Source organism: Danio aesculapii, chromosome 7 (assembly GCF_903798145.1).
Source record: "Danio aesculapii chromosome 7, fDanAes4.1, whole genome shotgun sequence".
Taxonomy (NCBI): domain Eukaryota; kingdom Metazoa; phylum Chordata; class Actinopteri; order Cypriniformes; family Danionidae; genus Danio; species Danio aesculapii.
The window spans coordinates 2,531,522-2,553,180 of record NC_079441.1 but is presented as its reverse complement, the minus strand read 5'-3'; the positions used below and the strand labels follow the sequence as shown (position 1 = coordinate 2,553,180).

The 21,659-nt window shown below is 37.7% G+C and overlaps 1 protein-coding gene across 1 annotated transcript; it reads left to right on the top strand.

Annotated features, from left to right (window-relative positions):
• The first annotated feature begins 16,283 nt into the window (after window positions 1–16,283).
• Window positions 16,284–21,355, top strand: LOC130232582 (secretory phospholipase A2 receptor-like). Its single transcript, XM_056462561.1, has 5 exons — window positions 16,284–16,290; window positions 16,358–16,720; window positions 16,936–17,274; window positions 20,903–20,997; window positions 21,067–21,355. Exons 1-5 carry the CDS (start codon window positions 16,284–16,286, stop codon window positions 21,226–21,228), a joined length of 966 nt encoding a protein of 321 aa, XP_056318536.1. The 3' UTR covers window positions 21,229–21,355.
• Window positions 21,356–21,659: the final 304 nt, after the last annotated feature.

The window sequence follows — 21,659 nt, the reverse complement described above, 5'->3', positions numbered from 1 at the left end:
CATGAATACATCTGTAAATGCCTTAAAATAAGTTTCATAACTATAATCAAGATTAAAAGCGAACAATGATCACCACAATGATGACTAGATGGAGAAAAAATTTAAAACCAAGACTGTCTGGAAATATATAATGATTAAAGTCAGACTGGTTTGTATTTAATAAAGCTTGAAATGCTGTTTTTGGAATTGTTTATTCTTATACAGAGATCTTGGAATATTTCATTTATATAAGTTGAATTTTTCTGGATGCTGCAGTTTATTTTATTCTTTTTTTTTTGTTTCTCTTCAGTGTATAATCCTTATTTTTATAACTAACAGCTCCAGCATTCTTAATACTGGGTTTAAACCAAATGCAAATTTAAGGGCCCTATCATACACCCGGCGCTAGTTTCAGCTCGGCGCAAGAGTCATTTTGAGGTTTTTTGCACCACGCTGTTTAGATAGCAAATGCATATTTTTTTTCTAGTCTACATGAATATAAAAACCATACTTTCATGCCTTCATCTCGGGGGGCGTTTTCGGTTTATTCATGACAGTTTCCTTTTGCAGTATTATTGATTATATGCATATTTATATTTGTTTTATTAAAAACAAGCTTAGATTTGTCCACCTGTCAGGTTTTAGACCATATGGGGCACAGCATGTGTATTAGCATATAACTCAGTTTTTTTGACCACACTTCATTATTAGTGTTCATTTATTTTTTTGCTGGAAATGGGAACTAAATTTAGAAATAGTTTTGTAACAAATCTTTGTGCTTAACAAACTAAATTAATTATGTATAGGCTAATGGATGTCTGTGCGTCCCTATCCTTGAGAGTGAATGTGAAAGTAAATAATGAGGAGGCTCATCTCTCATTCTCGTGCTGCAGATGCTCTGTTTAACTGTTTTCTCTTTAGTGAAGCGTTCAGTTTTTACACTTACAAAGTCCGCCATGTAAATAGCAAATGCGCTATGGCGCGGCGCAACTGACTCTTAAAGGGAATAGGAGAGGAGACTCTGATTAGTTTATTCTCAAAACACACCTACAACTCATTAAGAGAATAAGCTCAACCCTGTTAGACCATGCGCCACTGCGCAAAGCGGATTTTTTCTGTCCTTAAAATAGCAAAAGTGGATTCTGACACCTCCTTAATGTGTTTGTGCCCTGCGCTTTGGACTTTGCGCATGGATCATCAAAATAGAGCCCTAAGTGTTCATGTGAGTTGGCAACATACAATGTCAATGCAAATGTGAAAAAAGAGGCATATTTACACATGTCAGTGCAAATGATGCAGAATTTCATAACTGATTTGCTGCAGACTTTGCCTCAATAGTGTTTTCTGTTAGGAGTGTGAACGTACACTGGTCTCACGGTTCAGTTATGACTATCATGCTATCAATCATGCTATTGATTCGATATCTTGGTGCATCGTGGTGCATTGACAATGCTTTCCATAAACAATTTGATATTTTACCGAGCAACACAATAATTGTTGTATATAAAATTTAGAATTGATTAGAATTATATTTATGTATTAGTTGTAATTCAGTTTTGTCCTTTAATACAAGCAATCAGAAATACAAACCTTTAATTCTACCTTCTCAAAGAAAACACTCTTTCTATGTATCAAACAAAATTAAAGTACATGCACAGAACCACATGAGCCTTTAAAGCAAATAAGCAAACGTAAATATTATCCTGCTTTTTGGGCATTGTCATGCGCTCAACAGAAAAGCCTGCGATTGGCTTACGGTCAGTGCAGTTCTGTCGCTGTTCAGCGAACAGTGACAAGGACACTGATGTTAAACGGCCGCGGCGATCAGCTGATTCATTATAGATGGTGATACGGTGGAGAAAACATGCTCTGCAGACATGCTCCACAAGTAACATTAATGTAATAGCCAAAAGCGGAGATAAAACGTTACCTCACGAACACGCCAACAGGTCAAAGCGGCCACAGAGTGAGAGAGAGAGAGTTTACAGCTTTGTTTTTTCCTAGCTGGGTTCTGATGTCTGTCCCTGTCAGGGAAAGACTGTCCAGCATACTCACAAGCGGTGAATTGTGTATAGTGTATCTGCTTTTTAAGTAGTTGAAGCATTTTAATTACCCTGTGCCCTCCCTCACCATAGTAAGCTACTGCAATATAACGCGTATGTGATAAATGACGTCAGTACATAATAACCGGTTATGATTATTACTGAACTGATACCGAATTGTTCATGTCTGCATTGCAGTGCATCAAAGATACAATTAATTTTGAAAAGGAAAGGGAATCCCGCCGTTTTTATATTTATTTCAAAGTGTTTTCATGCCTAAACAAAGCGAAAGCACAGAACAGATGCACATTTAAGAGCAAGGGGCGCCCCCTGGTGATTCTGCGGTATAGGTTGCGTAAAGAAAGGATTGGCTCTTTAATGTTTCCTTCAGAGAAAGACTGAAAATACGAGATGCACGAAAAAAAAACTTTTCAGGGGATGATAGCACGATAGACCTGTTAAATACAAGAGAATCCTGGGAAAAACGGGAGGGTTGACGGGCATGAACTAATCTAGAGCAGAGGTTTCCAACCATCAGGTGGTGTCCCAGTACCGGGTCATGAAAAAGTTGAACACAAAATCACCTTTATGGGATCCCAATTTATCCCATTATTAGTTAATCGTGGGTTTACACCAAATGCAGAGCATCACTCACTCCAATTTATTAGTTGCTTTTTTTTTCACCTCACATGAATTAGATAGAGCTGAATTATGTGAAGTGTTGTGTTAGATGCAATAGAGGTAGATTCTGCACCACACATTCCACATTTTTCACACACAAACTTGATTGGACCTCTCTAAAACAAATCACTTCCTCAATTCCCCACCACCCACACCCCTGATCTTTGACAAAATTATCAATATGAACACCATTCAGTGCTACTAAAAAGGTTGGAGAACCCTGATCTACAGCAAGAGATGCGATCCGTGTTTGGTGTGAACCCATCATAACTCTTTTAATGTTGGTCCTACACTGGAATTCAGAATAGGCTTCTTGATGTGTCTTCATTTCTGGACTCTTCTTATGCAATTAAACCCAGCCACTGGCTTTGCATAATGTTGGCATACTCAGTGCCGGGCCCAAGCACAGACAAATGGGGAGGGTAGCGTTGGAAACTAATCTGGAGGGCAAAAGGGGAGAAAGACACAGCAAGACAAGATCAAGGGTAGGAAAGAGTGGACGTGAGGGTGTTAAATGTTGACACTATGATTGGTAAAAGGAGACTGGATCAAAATTGGATTAAGTGGTAGTGAGGGTACCTAAAGAAGAATGATGATTGGAGCGGACATCAATGGGAATCTTGGAAAAAGGGAACAGAGGTGATGGGTAGGTATGGTATTAAGGAAAGAATGTGTAAGCGCAATATGGTAGTGAATTTTGCAAGTAAACAATCAAGCTGAAAGAGATCGGAGTGATGTCAGGGGATCATGTTAATAGTTAGCTTCAGATGTTGGTTTGTAGGATAACTTTGGAGCTAAATAGGAGGAAGAGAGTGAGGACTGAACCAAGAATAAAATGATAAATAATTAAAGAGGAAGACGTTGCATGAAACTACTGGATGACCATGGCAGAAATGGTGATAATGATTTGGAATGACATCTGAGCAGTGGGAAAAGACACAGATGCTTGGTGGCGGAATGAGGAATTACAAGAAAGCATAAGGAGGAATACGTTTGTGAAAGCAAAATGCAAAAGTTTGAAATGAAGTAGCAAGGAGTACAAGGAAATGTCAATTCAAAGAAAGTGGAAAGTCTTTGAGAAGCTGGACTTTGAGGAAGGGGAAAGGGACATGTATTGCTTTGCTTGAAGGTTTGGTAAAGCGAAGAGGCATTAAAAATGATGCTGTTGGAAATGTGCTGACAAGTGAGGAGACTGGGTTGAGAAGGTGGGTGGAGTACTCCGAGGAGCTGATGAAAGAAAATAAGAGAGGATATGAGATGAACGTGTAGTCATTCTTGAACTTTAACCTTCGGATCACAAGTCCAATTCTCTTATTGTTAGGTCACTACTGCCCCATAGCTTATGATACTGTGGTGACTTTGGAATTGATAGATGAAAGTGTATGCATTCCAATTATCCCCATTGTTCTATATATATTCTTAGTTGGGTTGAAAAATTTGTTTCTGAATTTAAATAATTTTCATTTACACAGTTCTTACTTTTGGTTCATGCATATATTTGATTTGTTTGAAATGGCATTATTACTCCCCCTCTTTGTTCATGGCAGTGATTGTTTGATGGGTTTAATCAGTGACAGTTAATTACAATACTGTAATATTGATTTATTTATGTATTTTTATTTCGTGTGAGAGCTTTAAATCCGTCAGTCCACTGGGTTGCAGTCATTGAAATGTATTTACAGTTAATCTGCAGCACTTTTTTTACAGTAATGATTAATGGGAAGGTTGTAGAAGCAGAAATTGTGGTACCACTTATCACAGTAAGAACACAAACACTTTTAGCTTTAGCTTAAGGGGAAAAAAAAGTAAGTTTTCCCTCCAATAAAAACTGCTGAACTTGAACTTACCTGGAGTTCATGGCGATCGCTGGACTGAATGTTTCCACTTCACCTTCTTTCTTCAATTGAACACTTTTTCAGCTGTAAAATGCTGTTTATATCAAATCTATTACCCTATGTTTTCATTGAAGTAACTGACATTTATAAAAGACACAAGTGTTTGTTCCTGACGCCAGCCTCTGTCTGAACTTCTGTCTGAATTTTTAGCCTCTCAGAGAAATACTGGTTTATTTAACAAGTGTAACAGGTTACAGCTCCTCCCCATCTAAATGTCATCAGCTCAGTTCAGTATCTAGATTAGAGAATCAAGAGAGCAGACAGTAGAAATATAGAAAATAATCAATGCTCACAAATACAGTTATTATTGATTTTATTCTGTTATCATTTCAGCTCTTGCTCTTTACTCTATTGTTCTCATTTACTTTCATGTAGTGTGGAGAAGTTGATGTATTTGTGTTGTACATCCAGCAGCTCTAATCTAAATGCAGCACACAGGGCTGCGGTGTGTCGTGTCATAAACCAGATGCGTCTTCATGGAAATATAAAATTGATGTGTTCTAAATACTGGATACGTTAAAAAAAAAACTAAATGTATTTTTATTTTTTATATATTATACATTTTGAAAAATACAGCGTTAACTAATAACTGCTCCTTGGTGACCTGAAGTGCTTCTATTGTCCTCAATTTTATGTCCCTTTCGATAAAAGCATCTGCTAAGTTACTAAATGTAATTCTCACACATGCAAAAAAAGCTTTTTCGAAGACATTTAAAATGATAGTTTTGTGGCTTCGAGTAAACACTTCAGGAAGCAGACCAAGTGTAAAGAAAACTTGTTACTCAAGATTTTTTTGGGGTCATGGGTGACATTTTAGAGGAAACAAATGTGCATGTATAAACTTTGTGTGCTTTTAATTAAATATGCATAACTAAAATAACACGCTTATCTCTCCCAATTGGTCTGATCTTTTTATTGCTAAAATATCAGATCATGAACCCCAGCATTTTTAGAAATTAGATATAAAGTTTATAATCTAAAAAAATATATATATACACACACACACACACACACAGTTGAAGTCAGAATTATTAGCCCCCCTTTGAATGTTTTTTTTTTTTTTTCTTTTTTAAATATTTCCCAAATGATATTTAACAAAGCAAGGACATTTTCACAGTATGTCTGACAATATTTTTTTTTGAAGAGTATCTAGTCTAATATTATTTACTGTCATCATGACAAAGATAAAATAAATCAGTTATTAGAGATGAGTTATTAAAACTATTATGATTAGAAATGTGCTGAAAAAAATCTGCTCTCCGTTAAACAGAAATTGGGGAAAGAAATAAACAGGGGGGCTAATAATTCTGTCTTCAACTGTATATATATATATATATATATATATATATATATATATATATATATATACGTGTACATGTGTAATGACAATAAAGTTGAATCTAATCTAATTTTGAGGCCCACTGCAACATAATGGAGGAGTTTGAACAGGAACAGGACGTTCACGAAGCAACTGGGATTAAAAGATCTAAGGAATCCGTCTTAGAAATTTAAAAGGTTTTTAAAAGTGCTTGTTTGTAATAAAAACATTTGTCATTTCTTCAGAATAAAAAGTTAAAGACGGTAAAATCGCCACGTAATTCATCACCACAACCGCATGTCAGTACAATTATAAAAGACTCTATCCTGGGACGTGGACATTAAATGAGGATTATTTTGTACATTAACATTACCGATATGCATACAGCAGTGGATATTAACCTGTATCCTGTCACATGTGCTGTGCAAAATCAGTGCAAAGCTAAACGTCTGTGTGAACTTTATAACAACATTGTGTGTGACTCATCATTGCAGAAAGGCTTGAATTAACTTCACAACACGTTTATATACGTATAGGAGAACAGTACAGTGTGAGAAGCAGCAGGAGAAGCTATACCCATCAGAGCAATAGTGAGCGATGGCTCTAACATGCACTTGGGCGGAGAGAACCAGCTCATTTGCATTAAAGGCACAGGCAACAAAAAGGGCTACAAAGTCATAACAGCTCAAATTTTCAATATACAGGAAGGTATAATAAATGATGGGTGTTTTGAGCTGAAACTTTACAGAAACATTCTGAAGACACATAAGACTGATCTTAAATCTTGAAAAAGGGGTAAAATAGGTGCCCTTTAAAGCTTTTTTATAACCCCACCCCTTCTCCATTTATTTAAACAAGGCTTATTATGTAAATTCTTGTTTCTATATAGTCAGATCTGAGTTTTAATAGTCATATCAAAGCAGTTAGTAAATCAGCATACTATCATCTCAAAAACATTGCAAGAATTAGATGCTTTGTTTCCAGTGAAGACTTAGAGAAACTTGTTCATGCTTTTATCAGCAGCAGGGTGGATTACTGTAATGGCCTCCTCACTGGCCTTCCCAAAAAGACAGTCAGACAGTTACAGCTCATCCAGAACGCTGCGGCCAGGATTATGACCAGAACCAGGAAATCAGAGTACATCACACCTGTCCTCAGGTCTTTACACTGGCTCCCAGTTACATTCAGAATAGATTTTAAAGTATTATTACTGGTCTATAAATCACTAAATGGCCTAGGACCTCAATACATTACAGATATGCTCACTGAATACAAACCTAACAGATCACTCAGATCTTTAGGATCAAATAAACTAGGAATTCCAAGAGTTCAGTCAGAGCAGGGTGAATCAGCTACTAACAGCGCCCCCTGCTGCTGGAATCAGCTTCCAGAAATCATCAGATGTGCTCCAACATTAGGCACGTTCAAATCAAGACTGAAAACACATCTGTTTAGCTGTGCCTTTACTGAATGAGCTCTGTGCTACGTCCGACAGATCGAACTACTATGTTTTTCTCTTCTTTTTAATTCTTTTATAACACATTTTATCAGCTTTTATTTTATTTTAACCATTTCTATTATTTGTTTTTATTTCTCTTATACTTGTTTCTTTTATTCCTGTTTATGTAAAGCACTTTGAATTGCCACTGTGTATGAAATGTGCTATATAAATAAACTTGCCTTGCCTTGCCTCTCTATATTTCAGTCTATTTTGGATTGTAAAGCAATCATTGATAATGATAAAAACAATGTTAAAAACAAATTAGAAAAAAAGTCTTGTTTTTCAGTGGCTTTTTCAAATGCTAGTAGCATGGTGTTAGCATTGCTAAAACAACTCTCCGTTTCCAACAAATTAACATATAAGTGAAATTGTATGCTATAGTCACGTTTAATTTTATTAAAAAAAACATTTGGCAAATGTGTAAACGTGAACATAAACACCCATTCATTTAACCTGCCCATGTGGGTTTGCACGTTTACTGCTGTTTAACAAAATGATTGTTTATTCTGCAAGTATATGAGCTCCAGTTTGTTTTTCTAACTGAGGTTCAGGTTTGCTTGACAAAATTTATGAGCAATCCATGCAAAACCGGTTTTAAATATGCAAAATGTGTCGGTATGAACTCAACCACACTGATTTACATCCGGACTTAGTGCTTTTAAATCACGGCAGAGCATGAAAATATCCACTAAATGACCCATTTCAGATGCCGCTTTTAACCGTGAATTTACTCAAGTGCAGCTTTTTTGTTTGTTTTAGATATAAAATCACAGAAGTCTTGCAAGAACTGCATCCATAGGAAAAGGTAAATGCTTTAGTTTTACAGAAGGAACATGTAAGTTATCTCTCCATAAGTTAGATATTTGTAAATTAACATCCCATGTTAGTGTCTGCAACAAATGAAAGTAATAAGTTATTTGGTGAATGCACATTTAAATGTGTGGAGCAGGCTGAAACCATAGATTGTCTGGGTTGGTCGTGTAAATTACAGTGCAAAGAACAGCTAGTGGGCTGCAAGTATCTTCTTTCTGTTTTATAGGTAAAAGGACAATATAAATATGTTTAAATAGTAAACATATTTAAGAATATTTACAGAAATGGTAAACCAATAAAATATTAAAGCCAAAAAACTAATTCAATCCATCTTTATTTCTGTAGCGCTTTTACAGTGTTGATTGTGTCAGAGCAGCTTCACATAGAAGTTCTAGTAAACTGAAACTCTGTCAGTCCAGTATTCGGAGTTGAAGTTCAGTGTGGTTTAATTTTCACTGCTGAAAGTCCAAACACTGAAGGGCAAATCCATTGATGCGCAGCTTCACAAGTCCCAAACCAAGCAAGCCAGTGGTGACAGCGGAGGAACAAACTTCACCAGCCGACCAAAGTGAAGGAAAAAAAAACCTTGAGAGAAACCAGGCTCAGTTGGACACTGTTTCAGCAATTCTGGCTATTCATTTTCCAAGAACATATAAATATAAATCAGAAAAACACAACATATTGATATAGTTAAATTAGCAAATCAGGACAAATGATCTAAGAGCATTGCACACTTCCTAAAACATCGATTTAACAGTGATAACTGTAGATTACTGTAGAAATAACTGTAGAAAATATGGACTTGTTGCAAGCTGCCTGAAATATTTAGGGTTTTTCTTAACTTGCATTTCACCACCAGTGACTTTTGCTAAAATGTCAAATATTCAAATGATGTAAAAGAAGACGCTACATTTAAATGTGTATGTGCTTAGTTACTGCACATGTTCATGCAGCTATTTGAATAAGGATCTTCGTGTTGTTACAAAGTCAGGATGGAAATCAGGAATCAGTCTGTTTCCACTGTTTCCACATCGCAGGTAACACATCTGACGCTTATTATCTTAAAAAGGTTTAATTATGGTACAAGCTATAGAAAATCATTCATTCAGCTGCTCACAAAGCCAGCTTGTATTACTTTTAGTCTCTTTTATTGCAGATGAATGAGGATCGGATTGATTTTCCCAAGTGCTAAAGAATATTGGACTACATATTACAGGAGAATGTTATATTTATAGTTGTTCTACTTAAAGTTTCTTTCTAAATTATGCTAGCTAGTTCAAAGTGAACACTGTTTCTATATCAGTTTATTTAAGGACAATTTGTTTAGTTAAAGATGGTCAATATGAGGCAATAGGAAAGGTTTTAATATGAAATGTCCATGAAACATTTTGTAATTTATTTTTAGAGTGGGTATTGCTTAACAAACATGAAGACCCCAGTTTCATGAAATGTGTTGTGCATGTTGTGGTTTTTGTTAGTAGCAGGAAGTCAGTATATTAGTTGATTAATTGTGTGTTTTTTTATATATTTAGTTTAACATTTCAGTGTAAAATACTTAAAATAGAAATTTGAAGCCCAGTGCAGTAATATGCTTTTATTTGTTATTCCTTATAACTTGTTTCATAACTGCTACATATGTAACTTAATGATGACTAATGCTAAATGACAATTTACTTCATTTTTTATGCTTCATTTAATTTTGTATTTTTTTAGTAAACAACCCTGAGCAACAGAAATGACCCAGACAACACTTCCTCTGCTTGTTTTACTAGGTAAGTCTGTGACCCAATAAAAGACAAGACAATTAAAGAAAATCTCTACACTTCAGTCAGTGAATATCTTCATTTGATTTGCAGCAAAATATGTACATTTCATATAGCGCTGAATTTTTATTAATAAAGGAAAGTTTCATTATATGACAAAAGTTAATGTTGTAAGTAGAAATATGGAATAGAAAAAAATCACCTTTGATTGTAATTTTGTATTTGCGTCTTTAAATTTTGAAGTGATTAAATGGATCCAACCCATATTCAATAAAATACATTTTTGATAAAACATAGCTTGTACTGTATAGTATTCCAGGCAAGTTACCAGTATTGGTGTTTGGTGTCAGCTGAAAGTTTAATTGTTTTTGTTAAAATCAAGGTCCCTCTTTAAATTAACTGGCTTTAAAGGGTCACTAAACAGATGAGATGTTGACAGTCAACATCCAGGTTTCTTCACTAACCGCATCCGTTTAATGTTCATCATTTTTTATTATTATTATTTTATTTTTTCAGATTTATTTTGTGTTGTCACTTGTCACTTTATGTACACTGGAAGCTTCTGTAGCCAAAACAAATTCCTTGTGTGTGTGAAGCACACTTGGCAATAAAACTGATTCTGATCTGATTCTGATATGTGTCCTGCGCTGCTAAAAACACTATTAGGACACTCATATCTCACTAAAAAGTGAATTTTATTTATTTTTTTGCGTTATTTCAAGCTAATCCGTTCTTCCGGTTTGAAAAGAAATTTTGAAGCTACATCATGGTGATGAGATTCTTGTGTAAATTCCAGCGTGTAGTCTAGATGTCTGTACCGGCGGGTACAATGTGACATCTTTTGAGTTTTCAGCATTAATTCATGGAAAAGAATTTAAACCAATCAGCACGCTCTATTGTGAATGAGGTGCAACTTCATTAATATGCATGATAGCTTCATTTTTACCTGTTATAGTGTTCAGATGGCAGAAATACGCCCTGTTGTGTTGCCAAGTGTAATTAAAACAAGTGGAAGAAGAATTGTTTGGAGACATGGGTCATCAGTGTTATGTTTATAAATGTGCTGCATCAAAGGTTTTGTTTTCAATTCCCTGCTATGAGAGCGCAGCTGGACTCATGTCTGGATTACAGTGGTCTGCTAACAAGCGACAAAAATATGTTTGTAAGGAACTTTTGTTTTTTTACCCAAGAGCTTAGTAATGGTAATAGTTTGATAATGTGATAAAGTAATAGTGATATTAAAGTACTGCAAACTTGGTAACTAAATCATTTTGACAAAGGTATGTCTTTAAAAACTGAAAGATTACTGCTGACCATACAAACTAACTTTGCCATCTGAAGAAACATAAGCAAAGAACATTGATCACACACTTACCAAATATGTAGCGACAGGACAATCAACACCAACTGGAGCTGCGTCTTTATTAAAAGGAGACGAGCAGCAAATCAGCAGGAAAAATTTTACCATTTCCAGATGCAAAAAGCTCTCAGGTAAAAAAAAAATGTTCCTTACAAAAGTATTTTTGTCACGTGTTAGCAGACCACTGTAATCCACACATGTCCACATGCAGCGGTCCTCTCATTACGGGATAATGAATCAAACATTGCAGAACATTTGTAAATGCAACACTGATGACCCATGTCTCCAAACAATTATTCTTCTACTTGTTTTAATTACAGTCGGCAACCCGACTGAACACTGAACACTGTTACAGGTAAAAACAGTCTTTAAAGCTATCATGCATGTTAATGAAGTTGCACCTCATTCACAATAGAGTGTGCTGATTGGTTTGAATCAAGTTTTTCTCATAAATTAATGCTGAAAGTTCAAAGATGTCATGTTGTACTGGCCAGCACAGACATACAGTCTCCACGCTGGATTTTACACAAGGATCTCTTGGACGTTTCGTAGTTTAAAAATTTCTTTACAAACTGGAAGAACGAACTTGCTTGAAATAATGCAAAAACAACCAATTTTCACTTTTTAGTGAGATATAACACAATCTCACGACAATTCAGAACTTTTTGATTTAGTGGTTAATTCATATGAATTCGTACAATTCTAATCCGTACGAATTGCTCATCCCCCAATGACGGGTGGGGTTAGGTGCCACGCCTCCTTTTTAAAATCTTACAATTTCGTATGACTGTACTCATACGAATTTGTACGAATTAGCCACTAAACAGACAAAACGTAAAATACTTGAGTTTTCTCATGAGATCAGGCTGGTCCTAATAGTGTTTTTAGCAACGTGGGACACATATGACTGTCAACATTTCAACAAATGTGTCTTGGCCTTTCGTGACCCTTTAATGTGTTGCAGAAGATTTCTAATGCTCTTGATGTGAGATATGGGTAGGGTTAGGGACAGGATTGATGGTATGGGTAGGTTTAAGGGTGGATTAATGTTCAATTCAATTCCCCTTTATTTGTACAGCGCTTTTACTATGTAGATTGTGTCAAAGCAGCTTCACATAAAAGGTCACAGTAAATAGGAACAGTGTAGTTCAGTTTGTAGTGTTTAAGTTCAGTTCAGTTTAGCTCAGTTCAGTGTGGTTTAATAATCACTACTGAGAGTCCAAATATTGAAGAGCAAATCCAACGATGAGCAGCTCTACAGATCCTGAACCATGTAAGCTAGAGGTGATAGCGAAGAGGGAAAAACTTCCCTCATTGGCGAAGTGAAGAAAAAACATTGAGAGAACCAGACTCAGTTGGGCACAACCATTTTAATTTCTCCGCTGGCCAAACGTCTTGTGCAGAGCTGCAGTCAGTCGTGTAAGGGATGGTATAATTAGTGGTAATTAAATCTGTACTTCATTTTTTAACTACATTTATAATGACATCCAGGTATTGACTCAAGCGCAAGGACAATATTAAAACATGTGTTTACACAATAAGTAGATTGTTACAAATTAATAATTTTAGTATAAGTGCATATTAGTTAAGGCCACTTAATATAGAGTGGGACCAAAATCATTATTGGCATCAACCACAAAAATCCTATTTGTGCATTCCTAATATTTATAAATGTAATTGTAAATTGAATATTATGATTTGCAGTTATTCAGGATCCAGAGTTTGTGAAGTTCTCAGTTGTCTAAACTATATTTTCATTACACTCACATCATGTTTGGGATTTATTGCATGTTTGGTTAACCTTTTTGGATTATGTTCTTGTTAGAATACACATTTGCTGGTAATTTTACTCCCCTACTTGTCACCAAAGATGCATTTTTTTTTTTTAATCTTCAGTGGAAAACAAATAATGTTTTGAGTCACAGAGCTATAAATGATCCCAGATGAGGAATAAATGTCTTAGAGGAACTTTTGATCGATTTTGTAAAAATAATAATAATAATTGTGTGAATTTAGCGTTTGCAGTCGACATAGTACAATAAAATTATCACTAGTTGTTTTACCATCATTTTAAAGGAGGCAACAATGTAGATTGTGTCAAAGCAGCTTCACATAGAAGATCATAGTAAATTGGAACAGTGTAGTGCTCAGAACAGTGTTGTGTAGCTCAGTTCAGTGTGGTTTAATAATCACTACTGAGAGTCCAAACACTGAGGAGCAAATCCATCAAAGCGCAGCTCTACAGATCCCAAACCATGCAAGCCAGTGATGACAGCGGAGAGGGAAAAACTTTACCAATTGACGAAAGTGAAGAATTAAAAAACCTTGAGAGAAACCAGGCTCAGTTGGACGTCTTGTGCAGAGCTGCAGTCTAGGCGCCGGAGGCTGGAGAATGCTGGACCTCAGCGAAGACTCGTCAGTCCCTGGAGCGTCACAAGAACCAGTCTCATGCTCTCCACTCCTCCACGACTACCACAGCAGCCGCTCAGGATACGGCCTGGTTCAGGATTATGGACACCTTGGAATAGTCTCGTCGCTGGACTTGGATCGAATTACTGGATGTCTGAGACACTTGCATTTTTACACTTTGCTAGCGTTGCTTGCATATTATTCCAGCGGTGTCAAATGTAATTGTTTCTATGATGCATTAAGATGCAGATGAGGATGATTCAGAATCGGTTCATTAACATACCATAATTGCTTATGATGTGCTTATGGTTTACAAACAGAGGCAAGATGTGTGTGCAAGTAATTAAGCAGGCTCCATCAATTTTTAAAGCATGTTTACAGTACAGTAGATCCAATGTACATGTTACGATTTTAAAGTTTATCTCTAGGGGTAAAAGAGGTAACATTTGATGTGATTCAGTTTGTGGTGAATTGGTGGCAAAATGGCAAAACGACAACCAAGTAATGCAAAAATAAGTGAATTTATTTACAAACGTGAAAAGAAGTCAAACAGCAAAACTAGTATATACAAGTTGGAATCTCACAAGAGAAAATAAATCAGTTGATGTTTGTTATGAATGAGGATAAGAGAATTAAGTAGCGCCAAATAAAAGAAAGCAATATAACAAAACCCCAAATTTAGCTGAAAATTACCCTCTAAACTATCTATTAGAAAATAAACTAACAAAACATCTTCAGCGTTTGCACACTATATCTATATATCACCTCTGGGCCTGTGGATGCCCCCTCCTCTACAGCGCACCCTAGCCAAGCTTCAAGCATTTGTGACGGTTCATCCTCCTGGATGGCTGTGCTTTGACACCGGAGATCAAACGCCCATCACTGCATCTGAGGGCGAGCTGTCATGTTCAGATGACTGAGCACAACCACTACCACCCTCCGGGCTGCCAGTGTTCATTTCGACAGCAAAATTTAGTCTTATTTAGTTTGTCAAATTTTAGTGTACTGAATCATTTTAGTTTTAGTAGACTACATTTCATAAGATTTTAGTCGACTAAATCTACTCTGGAGATCTGGAGATGCGTGCGCTTATTTCACTCTGTATAGCAGGTTCCCCATCTGGTGAACCCTAAAGATTCCTCCGAGGCCCCCAACACCAACTCAGGCCTGCGTCCTGAGGATCGGTGCCAGCTGTGCATGATTCCCCTTTGGTTGATCCCATGTTGGCCATTCAGCCAGAGTACAGTACCCCCTTCTCAGGTGCACCCGTGTCTTCTCTACCCACTAATCATCTTTTCATATGTTCATTCCCCATAGTTAGGGCTAGCCCATATTGTCACCAGATCTTCCCAGTTGGGTAGCAGATGGCCTCCGCAGTGTCCTTCCCCAATCTCTACTCTATATACAGCTAGATAAAATACTCATATGACCCTCTCAAATTTTTTATCTTTAAAATCTGTATTCTGTTAGTAAAGGCCTGGGGACTATGGAGGGCCTTTGGTGATAATTGTGTACTACACTATGCTTGGCAAACTTCTCACCAAAGGTGTGGTGAGGTTTAGCTGCTGTGGGGCTTTTCTTTACTACAAAGTGTTGTACCAACACGGCATTGGAGTTCCCGACCAGAAGAGGAATGTCCTGGTTACGGACATAACCCACGTTCCCCAAAGGAGGGAATGGAAATGGCATGTCTCTAGACCACAGTAGCTGGCTCTCCAGCTGATAGCTGTATGTACCTTGCTCTCCTCAGCTTTATACTTAGCTGATTGTAAATTGACAGCACCTGTGGGAGCTGCACACCGCCAATTCATAATGATTCATAATGATTGGTCATCTAGCAATTCCCTAAAGTGTCTTACTGACACTGCATGTTCATTCCTGTTCCTTTGAGGAATGAGGGTTACATCCATAACCAGGATGATCCCCTATATCAAAAAACTTTCTCCCACTCACTGAGCAGCAGAACAGAATGTTGTTCACTTATCCGATTGCTTATTTGTTGGTTAATAGATACAATAAGCGTTTTTGAGCAGGTAAAATTAAAGGTTTATTTTAAAGAGCCCCTATTATGGGTTTTTTGAAAATTACCTTCCATGCAGAGTGTACCACAGCTCTGAGTGAATGGAAACAGCCAGCTGAGGTTTAAATATGAATGTGCACTATGTTTAAAACTATTGATTCTTTAAGGAAAGAGTCGAATAAATGAGTTGTCATGAGTTTAGATCTTTTACCTGGATGCATCGATGTCGATACGGGACATCTTTCTCTTTATGGTTGTGGACTGAACTTTGCAGTTGTTTTAAATTTAGAATAATCTGTCACTGACTCTGTCAATGAGTGTGAATGGGCCTTTATTACTCATCTGGAGCCATTTAGAGTCTTTTAAGCAACACTAAAACTGTAGTTTTGAATTACTGAGCACCCTGGAAGTCCACTATATGGAGAAAAATCCTTCATGTTTTCCTATATCTTTCATTGCTTTTGATGGAAGAAAGAAAGAAATTAACATCTAGGATGATTAGATGGAGAGTACATTATTGGGAGGAGAATTTCATTCCAGAATTAAACTAATGCTTATATTCTGTGCTATCAAAAGGACTTTTCACTGCAATCTCGAGTGAAGTCATCCTCATCAATGAACAGAAGAGCTGGACTGAAGCGCAGTCTTTCTGCAGGGAGTTTCATGTGGATCTGCCCACGGTTCAGACGGATGAGGACAGGCTTGAGATCCAGAAGGCCTCGAGTGGAGCAAACGCTGAAATACGGGCCTGGGTGGGTCTGTACGGCAGCATCTGTGTGTGGCGTTGGTCATATCAGAGTCATGATCTGCAGTTTTCATTTTGGGCTCCGACTGAAGACCCGAGCCTCAAAACGCAAAGTGTGTGTGCAGTAATAAGAAACGATGGATTCTGGTACGCCACCAACTGCACACAGCTGAAGCCCTTTATTTGCTACAAAGGTAACATACTTTTAGGCAGCATTGTGTTGAGTTGTCTATGCTTTAATGGTTTGAACTTAGTTTATTTTTTTATTGCAAATGGCAAAGTATTACCTTTTTTCATAATATTTTAATTTAAGAATTATTAAATTAATAGTGCCCATTCATTCTAATTGTGAACTTCACCTTGAAATGACATTTATCTTATGGTTTATCTGTTCAATTAACACTTGCAGGAAATCACACATTTTCTTTACTTAAGAAAAACTATTTGACCTGGAGTGATGCCCAGAGTTTGTGCAGGGCACAATTCGTTGATCTGGCATTCATCAATGATGTGACTGACAATACTGATGTCCTTAATTACTTAATCCGAGATAACGTGTCTGAAGCCTGGATCGGCCTGAACAAGAACCAGTGGCTGTGGTCGGACCAGAGCAGTGTGTCCTGGCCCTCTCTGGGATGGGCTTCAGGAGAGCCTAATAACGGATACGGGGATGAAACATGTGCGAATGCTTTCGGGAATGGACTGCTTGTGGATGAAAATTGTAACAATCTCTTTTTTTTCTTCTGCGGTGAGTAACTTCTTTTTTGAGAAATATACACTACTTGTCAATAGTTTTAGACAACACAGGCTCAATTGAAATTCGTACTTTAACCTAAATCTTTGTGAAATCGCAAAAATATACTACATACATACTTGCGTTTGACTGCAGTTTCTAGGTAAAATGAGCACTAGGGGGCAGTATGACAACAACTGTTGTTATTTTTTCACACTAAAGATTTTTATAAGGGGGCAATAATGGGTTGAATAATGGGTTAATGTCATGCAGTTCTCCTACACAATACTATAAAAACACTACTAAACACTTTAACGCTGTCTGTGATTGGTATTGAACACGTTATCTCCATATGGACACTTCTGGAGTGGTCAGTTTACTCAGTAGCTCACCTTGTACAGTGTTGTGCTTGTGCTGCAGCGTGCTCGGGTTTAAAGCACGCTTACACAATGTGGTGCTAGTGCACTTTTCTCTTGTCTTTCTGGAAACACTATCAGTTGGGTTTAGGAAAGGGTTTAGGTTAGTCGTTCAATAGCTGGACATGTGCAAGAAGGACATGTATCTGAAATGAGAAACAAAACACACCCTAAGGCCCAATCCCAATTCTACTCCTAACCCTACCTATTATCCATACCCTACGTTTTGCGTGTTCACATGAAGGTGTAGGTGGGTGGTAATTCTCTTTAGCTTGAAGGGGAAGGGCTAGATAGACCTTAAAACCAGATTTTTCCAGGACCACACTAGAAATCAAGACTACACCAGCTACAACAGCAACATGGCTGCACACACGAGTAAGAAGATCAGGCACGGCAAAAAAAAAACTGTGTGGAGCATTCTTAAAAAGAAAGAGCCACCAGTGAGCTCAGCAACACCAAAAAGACCTGGAAGACCATGGAAAACAATGGTGGTGGACGACTGAAGAACTCTCTCCCTGGTGGAGAAAACACCCTTCACAACAGTTAGCCATATCAAGAACACTCTCCAGGAGGTAGGTGTATGTGTGTCAGAGTCAACAATCTAGAGAAGACTACACCAGAGTGAGTACAGAGAGTTCACCACAAGATGTAAACCATTGGTGAGCCTCAAAAACAGGAAGGCCAGATTAGTGTTGTAAAAAAGCCTTCACGGTGCTGGAACAACACCTCTGGACAGCTGAGATCAGGATCAACAGAGTAATGGGAAGAGATGAGTATGGAGAAGGAAAGAAACTGCTCATGATCCCAAGCAGTGAAGCATGGTGGTAGTAGTATGGGTATGTTTGGCTGTCAGTTGAACTGGTTCGCTTGTATTTATTGATAACGTGGCTGCTGACAAAAGCAGCAGGAATACTTCTGAAGTGTTTCAGGCAATAACTCCTCATATTCAGCCCCAATGCTTCAGAACTCAGAATTGGACTGTGCTTCACAGTGCAGATGGAGAATGACCCAAAGCATACTACAAAAGCAACCAAAGAGTTTTTGAAGGGAAAGAAGTGGAATGTTATGCAATGGCCACATCAGTCACCTGAACTGAATCCGATTGAGCATGCATTTCACTTGCTGAAGACAAAACTCTTATCTATGAGGCCCTCCGTGCCCTGCTATCCAAACAAATAAGGAATTATGGATTTGATTAACTGGTCTCTGAATGCAATTGACACCATCTTCTTGACTTGAAGTTTGGGCTCGGGAAAGCCTACTTGTCCTGCGGGGACGATTGCAGCTGAATATGTGATAAGACTGGTGGGAGAAGTGGCACATCGTGTGCCTGGCTGCTCTGTCCCTGGACGATATTGAAAATATCTATCTATTCGGAACTTTGATAACAGGATTTCTGCTGATGAGCTTATGCTGGGCCCTGGGGTATCAAGGATTGATGAAAGCGGTGAGTGCGGCTCAAAACCCCAACAAGTTGGCTGGCTGGATTGAAACAGTGGTGAGCTGGGTCGTTACTTACCAGACTGTGACCTTTGGAAATTGGAAAACTTCGGGGTGAAACTATCAGCTTTGCAACAAGATTTGGTCAAACCTGGAAACCAGTGATGGACATCAGATATCTGTGAAATTGGCAGATATAAACCCAAATTTGAAAAACTTTTCTTCTCTTTCGGCATCCCTGTGACTTTCCTGCCTGACGGCCTCGGCTGGAGACAAGCATCTTCCGCCGGATAGCAAGATAAGGAGACGCTCTAAAATTCCTTTCCGCTGTCAAGGACACCTGTTGGACTCTACAGGCTTACACACACACACACACAGCTACAGATAGACCATCACTACCTAGCCTCTTGTTCCACGCCTTCATGTGCTTTCACCCACTGGACTAGGTAGGCGGGTCTGTGACCAGTGCTCTCTAGCTGCAGGACCAGATGGCTGCTGCCCTCATTGGACTATATCCACATGCCCTATTCCCATCCCCCGTTGCAATGTTATGTCAATGTCTATGTGTTTATGTGGTTGTTGCTGGGGCTTTTTTTCCCTGATCTCACACTGCCCTAATTTAAGGACAATTTGAGAGGGTGTTTTTTTTTCCGCCTCTCGTCCCAAACCTATTTCCTCTTTATAAAAGCTACCTTTTTTCGACCTGTCTTCCCCTGAAATGTGTGATGTTTGTGTATGATCAGGGGTTGAATTTCACTGCATGAAAGTGTATGTGACAGATAAAGGCTTCATCATCATCATCATCATCATCATCATCAAACTAAAGGGAAAATGCCCCAAGAACAAACTGAAGACAGTTGCTGTAGAGGCCTGGCAGTGCATCACCAGGAATGAAACAGTGTCTGGTGATGTCTATGCATTCTAGACTTCAGGCTGTAATCAACTGCAAAGGATTTGCAACCAAGTATTAAAGTAAAAGTTTGATTTATGATCATTATTCTGTCCAATTACTTTTGGACCCTTAACAAGTGGGAGGCAGATATGCAAACTGTTATAATTCCTACAGCGTTCACCTGGTTTGGATGTAAATACTCTCAAATTAAAGCTGACAGTCTGCAGTTAATCTTGTTAAGTTCATTTCAAATCTATTGTGTTGGTGTATGGAGCCAAAAATGTAGGGATTGTGTCAATGTCCAAATCTGTCACTCAATGACACTGGAATACTCTGTCAGAAAAGTCTAGTGGCTGGGAATGAGCTTTTTTACAGTGTCTTGTATAATGTTAATGTTCTTTTGCTGATGATAAAATACAAAAAAATAACTGTAAGCCACGCAACTGGAGGAACTACAGCAGTCGCTATTGTCGATCTCAAATGGCGTAAGAGTTTGTGATGACATACGATGACGTGTGCGTGTGTCATAGTGTTATTTCTTAATGGTAAATATGAAGCCTTTCACACTCTGTATCAAGGGGGAGGGTAAAAATAAAATTGGGATTGGGACTAAGTAACATATATTTCAGATTCACTAAAATGTAGACAGCGCCATCTAGTGGATTTGCCATCTGAAACATGTCGCTAAGTGTATCTGCTGCAAAGTATACGTGTATGACATAGAGTGTGTGTGTTTTTATGTGTAAGAAGGGAGAGAAAGTCAGAGGGATTGTGTGTTTGTGTGTGGGTTTGTTTACGATCATCATGTTGTAACTTTAACTGTTATCTGAACTGACAGTAAGATGACAAATGTTATGTCCTGATTATTCTTCATCATGTCTGTGTTTCCGTACAGTTGTTAAGCGTGTGAAAGCTCAGGTTGTGCGACTGGCAGTGAAATCCTCTGCTCTTCTGGATGAACCTGCAATGAAGTTGGCCATGGAGAAGAAGGTGAGATGATCCTTTCAGGTGTGTTTGAACACCAGCAGAGCTTTACTGAAGATATAATCTGATCTGCAGATGAGAATAATCCTCTCGAAGCTGGAGACGGACCCTGCGTACAACATAACCTGGAGAGTCCAGGCTGATGGCAAGACCTTCAAGCCACTGGAAAATAATGCTCGAAACACCACAACAGTCTGTAAACGAGAACAAGGGGTGTTTTTCAGAGGGCCTCGTTAACTTGCCATCAATATTATTATTATTAGCCCAATTAACCAATTTTTTAAAATTGTATACAGAAACCACTGTTAAACAATGACTTGCCTAATTAACCTAGTTAAGCCTTTACATGTCACTTTAAGCTGAATACGGGTATCTTCATTAAAAACTAATCAAATATAATGGCAAAGATAAATAAATCAGTAATAACAAATGAGTTATTAAAACTATTATGTTTAGAAATGTGTTGAAAAATCTTCTCCCTGTTAAACAAATTGGGGAATAAATATAAAAGAATAAAGAATAAAAGAAAAAATAACCGGAGGGCTAATTTTGACTTGTGTACCACACACAGACACACACACATACATGAATATATGTATATATGTGTATATGTGTGTGTATGTATATATATATATATATATATATATATATATATATATATATAATTA

Coding starts and splice junctions, on each gene's coding strand:
- LOC130232582 (XM_056462561.1), top strand. Junction 16,721..16,935: donor GCCCTTTATTTGCTACAAAG/GTAACATACTTT, acceptor TAACACTTGCAG/GAAATCACACATTTTCTTTA. Junction 17,275..20,902: donor TCTCTTTTTTTTCTTCTGCG/GTGAGTAACTTC, acceptor GTTTCCGTACAG/TTGTTAAGCGTGTGAAAGCT.